This window comes from Haliaeetus leucocephalus, unplaced genomic scaffold, assembly GCF_000737465.1.
Source record: "Haliaeetus leucocephalus isolate CR32 unplaced genomic scaffold, Haliaeetus_leucocephalus-4.0 Scaffold262, whole genome shotgun sequence".
Classification (NCBI taxonomy): domain Eukaryota; kingdom Metazoa; phylum Chordata; class Aves; order Accipitriformes; family Accipitridae; genus Haliaeetus; species Haliaeetus leucocephalus.
In genome coordinates this window covers 11,049,620-11,059,513 of record NW_010972698.1, presented here as the reverse complement: position 1 = coordinate 11,059,513, position 9,894 = coordinate 11,049,620, and the positions used below count along the sequence as shown (strand labels likewise).

Below are 9,894 nucleotides of genomic sequence, written 5' to 3'. Positions count from 1 at the left end.
GCTTCCACCCCCACGCATAGGCCCTGGAGCATATTTAAGCTCTTCTCAGGGCCTTTGCTCCATACCTGAGTTTTGGTGTAGGAGTGCTGTTCTTCAGTTTAGCTTCAGATGTGCCTTTACCTGGTCAATGGCCCTGATGGTCTGGACTTTGGCTTATAGACTGATATCCTGGTCCTTGACTCTGTGCAATCCCTATGGACCTGATATTTTGTACTGAACCAAAGGATTCAGGATCTTCAGGTTTTTTAGAGAGAAGGTTATAATGGACAGCATTTTAGCCCCATGATGATCATCACAAGATACAGAGGCCATATTTTCAACAACAAAAATATATTGGTGAGTTGTGATGTTGCTATAAGATGCTTCATAAGAAAATGGGGTAAGAACAGGCAACTCCCTGAGAGACCAGTTTGGATCTCAGAACTGTAGCATTTGCTCCAGTCCAGTTTACATTCAGTTTACATTCCAGTTTAAGTCCTTTCTTAGCTAAAAGCAATAAAACTTTTTATATTAATAATGCTGAACTTTCATCTGTCTCTACTGAAGAGCTGGTAGCGCAATGGTGCATGTTCTGATATCTGGCTATAGTAATACTACATGCATCCAGGTGTCTCAGTGTGTTGTAACCCTCTTGTTTTGGCACAGGTTCACTGTGAAATCTAACAGTAGCTAAAAAGGAGAGAGTTCCTGGAGAGAAGATGCCTTTTGCTGTTCAGCTGCACTGGGAAGTGGCCTGCTGAAGAGGTACAGCACTGGCACTCACTTTGGCAGAAATCTGAGGTTTGGGATTTTTTTTTTAACTAGTTGCATAATGGTTTCTTGGAGCAGGGAAGCTGCGGTTTGGGTCTGAGAACTCTACTTCCCCAAGGGAGATCTAGCCAAAGACCAACAAGTCAGAGGCACTTTGGCATTAAGTTCAGGATGGGACCCCCATATGCCAAACTTCAGCTTGGGAAGTGTTTTGAGTTTAGCTCCTTAAAGGTGTAGCTGCAGACAAGGATTCCTGAGCTGTTCCCAACAGACATCCAGAGAGGGTTGCCTCTACATGTTGGACAGAGTGATGGAGTTGAAGTAGCTCAGCAAGTCCTCCATGGTGAAGTCCATGGCAATCCCTGACCCTGCATAACAGCGCTGGATCAGATCCTCAAACTCTTGGTACTGACGTAGGAACTCCTGCTCCATAGCATGCCACACCACCTAGGGAAAAACAGACCCTTAATCAGCCCATGACAGCTATACATGCTTTGTAGTCCTGAATCCCCCAAAACATCACAGTGTTACACCCAGATCACACTCCAATTACCGGCAAAAGATTTTCCTCTGGGGAGAGATACTTGTGGATTTTCCTGTAGAGGGTCTCAAGGGCTCTTTTAACTTCCTTGCCAGGGTATTTTTCAATGACCTTCCTCAGCTCTTGCTTGCTATAAGCCAGCTGGAAGCTGACCTCTTCTTCTTTCACCCCTTGGGCCACACGGGCTTTCACTCCTTCAAAGAAGTGCTGGAAAGGCAAGGAGACATTCACTGATGAGCTGCCCTAAGGTGGACTCCTGCATCAGGGCTGAAACCTGACCGCTTTCCTCAGTTCCCTTCCATGTCTAAGTGGAAATGAAGTATTGGAGATTGTTTATCCTCCAGGAAAGCAGAGCATAGAGAATTTCATCAGTTCCCTTCCTGCTCGGCAAGCAGCATCTCTAAGGGTTGCAGTACATGGAGCAATGGGACTGCTGGAAAAATCACTCGTGTTCCTTGGTGCCTCATACAGCTTTGCTTGCTGCAGAGGGTTTGGAGCCAGGGGTGGGGTTGGGGGATCCCAGCATCTGCAGAAGTGTAAAGCAAAACTTAAGTTTTCCCAGTTCTTCCAGGATATTGTATGAAAGCAGGGAAGGCTGCTCTGTAGTTTCAAAAGGAACACATGTCCCACCCCAAGCATGGCTGTAGCCTGAGGGCCCAGGGCTATGCCAGCCTCAAGGGATGCAGACCTCAGCTAGCTTTCAGAAAAGTACTAGGAGCAGCGTAGCTCCGCAAAAAGCTCAATGCTGAGAATTTTTTTTTTCTGAATGTGCTTTTCAGACACAGAATCTCTCGGGCTGGAAGGGACCTCAGGAGGTCTCTAGTTCAACCTCTTGCTCAAAGCAGGTTCAACACTGAATTCAAAAGAGAGTACTTGGGGCATTGCTCAAGGTAGGTCTTGGAAACCTTCAAGGACAGAGACTGAGCAACCTCTCTGGACAGATTGTTTCAAAGCTTTATTATCCTTATAGTAATTTTTTCCTTCAATCCAGCTGGAACCTTCCTTTTTACTTTTTCTGACTTGTCTCTCATCATCCTGCTGTGCACCTCAATAATCTTCTACTGAAGTACCCCTGAAATTTTCTTCTCCAGGCTGACTAAGTCCAGCTCCTTCAGCCTCTCCTCACCATGTTGGTGGCCCTCCACTGGCCTTGCTCCAGTTTAGCAACACCAAGACACTGGTCACAGGTGGATATGACATACATCTCTATCTCTGCCACAGCTGGACATGATATTCCACATCTGGTCTAATGAAGGCTGAAAAAGGGGAATAATCACTTTCTTCAACCTACTGTCTAGCCTCCTGTTCATACAGACCAATAATCGGTTTGTTGTCTTGGGTATTTCCACTGCAATTTTGCTGTGGAGAAATACCCTAAATCCTAAGCATTTTCAGATGGAAACAGGTTCTTAAATGTACAAGCTGTTTTCAAAAACAGAAATGGGCTCCTACATTACTTAGGCCCCTTTACAACTTCTCTAGATGTTAGTGAATTGTGCTCAAACCTGAAGAGCTGTGTGCTCTGCTAGAGAAAGCCACGTCAGGACTCCAGAAGTCCCTGAGGAGAATGCAATCCAAGTAACCTCATATGCTACTTGCTTTGCTTCATTGTGAGCAATGAAATGATACTTTTCCTCACAGAGGAAGGATTTGAAGCCATTAACGTAGCAGGGCTGCAGGTAGCATGAGACACCAAACTGATCTTCCAGTCAAACCTACATGATGTTTGACAGCAAAGACTGGAAACAAACTGTAAGTAACAGGCCCTATAAATAATTCAAGCCGATCTCAGTCTGTGAGACGTTTTAGGCCAGTGAGAAGAGAGAAGGAGCAGGGCGAGGAGGGCTCTCAGGAGTAGCCATCCTCTCTGGGAGGAAGGGGGATGTCTGTTGGAGTTAGCAAAGCCAGATGCTCTTAGCTCGGTTAACAAAGCAGCTGCTTGGGAAGCATGAAACTCTGCTAGACTTATTAGCCCAGGCAGCCCTGCAAAAAGAAAATAGCATCTGCCAGACGCAGGCATGCAACCCGGAGTGGGGGTCTGAGCAGGTCCTTACGCCGCTGCACAGAGGCTGAGTTGCAGAGCTGGTACCAGCACCTGATGGTGCTGAGCCCTGTTCATGCTGGGGCTGTGCTGCACTGTGAAACCCAGCAATAACTTGTCAGAGAAGGTGTGGGAGCATTGGGGGGGTGACAACAAATTAATATAATCCCAGGCTGGATTTGGGGAGGGGTGATTTGAACTCTAGTTAATTCATAATTTTGGGAAGTGCAGTTGCCCTTTGAGACCCAGGTAAGGGTCAGTTTATCCTGTACTCACATGGAGCTTCTCCAGTGGCTGGCCGAGGTACTTGATGACATATTTCTCCATGTGCTCACCATACCTTTGCTTGGCTTCTCTCTTTTTGCCCTCCAGGCAGTGGATCTTCTTTTGGCACAGGAAGCAGTGGATGTGGTGGAAATTTTCCATCATGACCATATCTGTGTTCACCTTCAGGTTTGCTGAGGACAGGCTATTGACTTAAAAGGAAGGAACAAATCGGGTATGGAGAGAAGACCCTGCAGGCTGGGTCAGGAGGGACATGAGATGCAGATGCTGTCAGGCTTTGGTCACTCAGTGGAGAGTTTAACCAAGAGCTCAGGTGAGCATCATCACAGATTGTTCAGCTCTTCAACCACCTTGCCTTGCAGAGCTTCAGGGTCATGACATTTAAAAACTGTTTACCCAAAAGGGTGCAGAGACATCCAAGTCCAGCCCTGTCCAAATCTGTTCCTAACCTGGGCTCTAGAGCAGCACATCAGCATGGCACGCGCTCAACCTGCCGAGCGGAGGCATGGCTCACCGTCCTGCCAGCCACTTGCCAGCTGGTCTGGAAAGGGCGAGAGCTTGAGTATCTCATTGTGCATGCAGAACAGAGGGGGCCCTTCTCACTCATGGCAGTAAGCATGTCATTAGGCTGTCTCATTTGAACTGTCTGACTTCTTCCAATACCAGATGGAGTAACTATTTGTAACACAAATACTGATCCTTGTTCATTAGCTTGATTCCCTATCTCACCTGCTTTACTATAAACATTTCTGGAGCCTGGAAGGGGCTGTGGTTTTGGATTTATGAGCTGCTATTCAGTGGGTCACCCCAGGCTCATCCACAGGTGGGAGCTGCTGCTCTACACCACCTCGTGATCTGTGGTTCGGAGGCTCTAAGCTGTTACTTCTGCAGCCCCTCTGCTCCCCTCCAGGCTGGGAAGCAGGGTATCTCCACTGACAAACAGCTGTGGGCACCAGCTGGGACAACACAGGGATCTACTGAAAGCTGCCTGCCTTGTTCTCCTGAGCCCTCTGTCCCTACCAATGTGCCTCAGTGTTTTGGGGGAAGTTGCTCTTTGGCTGCTGCTGCTCCCAAGACCTCTGAGCTTGCAAGAAGAGCAGTCTGATCTGTAGTGAGGAGCTACTCCCTCCATAGTGGGAAAGCAGAGGTTGACATTGGATTCAAAGCTAAGCACATGTGTCTCAGCCCTGTCAAAACTGGGACCATCCTGGTGTGGCAGACACCATGCATCTGGCATGCCACGCTCTCTGTATTTGTCTGATGCTCCCAGGCTCTTGCTTAGCAAAGGCAGTTTCAGCTCCAGGCATGCCCAGGAGGCAGGTAGTCTCCACATACCCTGCTCTGGTGGCTCAGCTGATTGCTAGGAACTCCTGAAGCTGCAGATATACATTTGCCTGACGCATCCAGCTCCCAGCGCTTGTACTCACTGCTGCTGAAGACACTGCCGGCCAGCCTGAGATGTGCTTTGTCCAGCTCCCCTCTCCGCTGAGCTGTCCTGAACACCTCCTCTGAGAAATTCACAAACTCCTCAAAGCGGCTCACGGAAGGCAGGATCCCACCTTTCATCTTGCTGGGCAGCTTTGCTTCCTCAATCTCTTTGCACAAGGTCCCCTGGCAAGAACACACAAGACATGGCATTCTCTGATCTGACGTGGCCCCAGCCTCATTTTATGGCACACTAAGGCACAGGCCAGAAAACAAGCGAAGTAATCGGTTGTGTGTACCACTTTCTCCATTTACAATATCTTCTATGGGAAGGTATGTGAGCATCCTTGTTTGAGGCTGGATGTGAAGCTGTGCTAGCTGGAGTTGGTCTCCCAGGCTATGTGGTTCTTTGCTCAGACACAGCGCTGCAATCTCCCCACAGACACACAGCTCCTAGGGCAGAGGTGTTCACCACTGCCACTTCTTGCACTTCTCAGGCTGGTTTATGAGCAGACTTGCTGCTCCAGGTCTTAGCACAAACACAGCTGATGTCACCATGTCCCTCGAGCTCAGTGGACTCAGGGTCAGGTTCCTTGGCCAATTCTGATGGGCTCTCAACCTGCCACCCCCTGCCACTCTCCTCCCAGCTGCTTGGTCCTGGAGTATGTCCTGCTGTGCCAGGAGGGGAACAGGAGAGCTTGGCTCCAGCCATCTGACACACTGCCATCACTCCCACAGCCTCCCAGTACTCTATATGGGAGAAACCCCTTTGGTTTGACCATCCTGGTAAGAGGAGGCACAGATGGCACTTACGTTTATTGCGTCCCACCTCCCTCACACAGACACAATTGTTGGTGCAATGAGGGTCTAGTCCTCCCAAAACCAAAAAGCCAGATTCCTGCCTGATATAAACCAGTACTGCCCTCAATGAAGATCCTGTTAGAAGTTTGTAAGATTCTGGAGGAGGTCAAACATCACTCGGGTCTACTTGGGTTTACTCCTGCTGACACTCACAATGCATTTGTTGAAGCTGCTCTTGGCCAGGAGCAGCATGTTGCCCAGGACAGTATTGAGGAAGGACGAGGGGAGAGATGAGGAAGAGTCCCACATCTCAAAGATGGAGTCATTCAAGGTAACCAGGACCTGCAAGCAGCCGAATGGGTGGACCTTATTGCAGATGTCTAGAAATCCTCTCAGCTCTGGTTCCAGGCAACTGAAGATCTCACACAGCAGCTGGGTCGTAGGTTCTTCTAATCTTCAATAAACAAACAAACAAAAAACCAAAAAACAAAGGTAAGCAATTAAATGGGGAGGGCCACTGGCCCTGTGGCCAGCTGCAGAGGCAAGGGCAAAGCTAAAGAAAGAATCAAAGCCTTCTGTATCGCAGTGGAGCCTGTTTATGCTTGGGTCATCCTTTAACTCTTTACCATCTCTGCTTGTGGGAGGATGTTGAAATGTCCTGTTTTGCCAGCCAAATGAAAAATTTCAGTGGTTTTATGCTGACATTTTTTATAAGATTTCTCTTCTGCAGTATATTTTCACTTTATGACGTTGCTAATAAGGAAATAAAACTGATCAAAACATAGGGGTTTCCATGAACCACAAACCTTGCTTTCTCACCCACCCTGAAGCAGAGCCACTGCACTGGGGAGAGGCAGAACCAGTAGGCCCTGCTCAGCCTCTCTGCATCCTCAGCTATGATGTCTCCTGAGTTTTTGCTACCCAGGGTGCAAACCTGAGACCACTTTGTAGACTTCAGGATGGTCAAGAGTGAAAAAAAAAATCCCTCCTTCATTTCCTCAGGCAGTCCCTGTAGGACACTCCAGACCATGTCCCTGTCAGAGCAGCCAGCTCTGTGTCATCACCTACGTACTGGCTCCGAGGCTTGGTGCAAAGAGGGTCCTCTGGAGATGGCATGCTCTCTCCTCCCTTAGTGGCAGAAGCCTGAAAGAAAGAATGGAATGGAAATTATGATTTGTCTGCCCTCCCTCAGAGAGGAAAACTCGAGATCTGTGTTTCATTTCAGCTGCCTCATATTGGAGTCCTGTGTTTAATGCTTAAAGATCTTGTGATTTTGATGGAGCTATCAATTAAGTTCAGTTTTATTCTCCTCTGTAATCAGGATGTCTCAAGCTTCCCCACTACTGAAGGTTGCTAGAGAACAAGAGCTGAGGAGAGCTCAGGTATCTGACAGAGGTAAGCAGCCACCCCACTGTGCCTGCTGAGGATTGTGTCCAGCTGGAGGGAGGACTGGCTAGTGGGACTGGAGAGGACAGAGTCCTGGCACTTACCTCCAGCACCTGCAGGTCTGCAGCACTGTGGTTTAACTGGAAGAATTTCTCAATGAACTGCTGCTCTGTGGTGCAAAGAGGTTGCAGCTCTCTCAGCACCTGCTCCAACATCTGCTTAGAAACCATTGGGCATGTTAGAAAACCCTTCTAGCACACACTGAGGACACCGGAGTAGGTGTCCATGTCCACCTGAAGTGACATCTCAGTCAGGTCAGTGGTACAGAACACATCTCCTTCTGCTCCAGGTACACAGCACCAGAGAAAGGACCACGGGATGGGTTGCAGCACTGGCACAGCCCCTGTGGGACACATGAACCCTTTAGAAAACCTCAGCTCCTTGCCTTGATGACGTTGCCTTTGTCCGGTGTGTCCTCCTGGCCTTCTCTGCTCCCAGGAAGGCTCCATCGAGACTGCTGCCTGCTCCCCATCGCCATCGGCTTCTCTAAGCTTTCCTGAAGACCTGCATGGTAGGTTGGTAGGTGGTTAGACATCTCCATCCCTCTTGGCCTCTCCAGCTCCTCTGATGATTTTAACAGATTTAAATGTCTCTTATTATGTCCGATCTGATGCATGAATTGGCCTTTTTCTTCTTGGATTCAGATATATGGGGGATGCAGGCTTTGCTCTCATGTTTTTATCTGCCTTCTCATCTGTTTCTCTCTTTTTCATTGCTCTTCTTTTATTTCACTGTCTTTGATGCTTACCCCTTTGCTATTTAGTGCTTAGTACTAGCTCTTGAGGACTGGGGAGTGAAAAATCCTGGGTGATAAGAGCATAAATCAGCAGAAATGCCTGTAAGAGTTTCAGGAAAAATGTTTGTTGCTTAGTTTTGATGGTAAATTGCCATAAAACAATATTGAGGCAGGAGGGAGGGTTGGCTTTTTTCAAAAATTAGCCTTTTAAAGTGATAAACGTTCACCTGGAAGCTAATACACTTTTCAAACATTACCAGTTTTTACCACAGTGTTTTTACCAGGTGCTTAGCGTAAGTGGAAAAGTTGAAAAATTTCTTTGAAATGTGCATTAAAAAAATACTATTATACTGACTGAAAGAAATTGGTGGGGAAACATCCATATTATTTTCTAATTAATTCTAAAAATTGGTATCATTCCACTAACCCAGAGGTCCTGGGTGAATCAGGCCAGCTCTCCATTTCTCATAACATGCGAAATATCCTTATTCAAGCCACTACCCGCAGGGCTTTTACCTTTGGAAAGGATTTGTCAGATGCCCTACATGCCGAGCAGGGATGAGAGATGACAGACAGCCCTGCTCATGACCTCCGCCTTGCTAAAACCATGGAGAAAATTAATGAGCTGCTTCATAATCTTTTTCCAACCCTTATGCAATGGGTGATGATAATTTCACTTGCTGGGAAGTGGCAAAACCAGGCAAAAATATCTCCCCACAGCAAACAGGAAAGAATTTTATGAGCCTGTAAATTTTAGTGTGGAAAAGGGAATGGGAAAATTGGGGGGAAAGGCTTAATTATTGGTTCACAATTAATTACAAACATCTTGGGGTTTGGCTTCTAAACTCTCCCACAATACTGAAACAAAGCAATAAATCATCAGGTGGTATATTTAGAAGAGATCGACATAATCCTTTATGAGGGCAGGGAATCAACCCTAAAAATTCACTTCTGTGATAATCAGTAGAAAGAAAGAGGCACAGCGAGCTAGAGCGAGCCTGGGATATTTTAAAGCAGGGATGAGGGACATTATCAGGCAAGTGTCCTTGCAGCCTGGGCTTTCATCCATGCAGCGGCTCACCCCAACGAGCAGCTGAGCAGGTGAAATGTCAGGAAAGACCTTGGATGAGGTTCCCGCAGAACTTCATCAAAGCCAAGCCGTCCCTGCAAAACAGCCTGAGACCAACCAATTTTGCAGAAAATATTACAGGAGGAGTCTCTGAAGGTCCCCAGGAGCTGGGAGAGACTGTGCTCGCTGTCAGTGCCCATTGCTGCCAAGGTCCTTCAGCAGAAGGATGTGTGCGTGCACTGCCAGGGTGCTGCTGACCCTGCAGTGTGTCCTTGAGCCGAGAAGAGGTCAACTTCAGCTCCAGAGGGAGGTGATGCAGGAGGAGATGTGATGCCCTCCCTCCTGCTTTGTCCCCAGGCTCTCCAGAGGTGAGCAGGCAAATCTCAGCTGGCAGGACCGCAAGCCCCAGGGAAGATGCCTTTCTGCAGCGTGGCTGGCAGAAGCTCTGTGGATGCAACTTTCTAAAAATTTCCCCTATCATTAATCGTGCTCTGTAGTGACGTGGTGGCTGTAGTTTCAATGTGCTGCTCACAGTAATGATGGGCTGAGCATCCCCAGCCAAGCCTGAAGCTACCTGCCTGGCCCAGATCTCTTCTTATCCCAGGGAGCAAAGCACGGTGCCAGCACCGGCAAAACTAGTCTCATCCTGGCCATGGCAGCAACCAGGAACTGGCAGACACCTTTGGGTGATTTATAACAGTGCAGTAACAGGCTTGTAGCCATCAAGGTATCCTCCTATCACTGCAATGGGTTTCACAGACACTGGATTTTTCTCCTGGGATTTTAATTACCCCCATTTT

The 9,894-nt window shown here is 47.9% G+C and overlaps 1 protein-coding gene across 1 annotated transcript in view; it reads right to left on the bottom strand.

Moving 5' to 3' along the window:
• Nucleotides 1–1,041: 1,041 nt before the first annotated feature.
• The window catches only part of LOC104832734 (exocyst complex component 1-like), a 28,441-nt gene continuing 19,588 nt past the window's right edge, over nucleotides 1,042–9,894 (bottom strand). The window contains exons 10-17 of the mRNA XM_010569081.1: nucleotides 7,675–7,793; nucleotides 7,334–7,444; nucleotides 6,916–6,986; nucleotides 6,057–6,297; nucleotides 5,045–5,228; nucleotides 3,609–3,808; nucleotides 1,304–1,498; nucleotides 1,042–1,197 (exon numbers count right to left, since the gene is read on the bottom strand). Coding sequence (XP_010567383.1) covers nucleotides 1,042–1,197; nucleotides 1,304–1,498; nucleotides 3,609–3,808; nucleotides 5,045–5,228; nucleotides 6,057–6,297; nucleotides 6,916–6,986; nucleotides 7,334–7,444; nucleotides 7,675–7,793 — 1,277 coding nt within the window. The remainder of the gene's footprint in view (nucleotides 1,198–1,303; nucleotides 1,499–3,608; nucleotides 3,809–5,044; nucleotides 5,229–6,056; nucleotides 6,298–6,915; nucleotides 6,987–7,333; nucleotides 7,445–7,674; nucleotides 7,794–9,894) is intronic.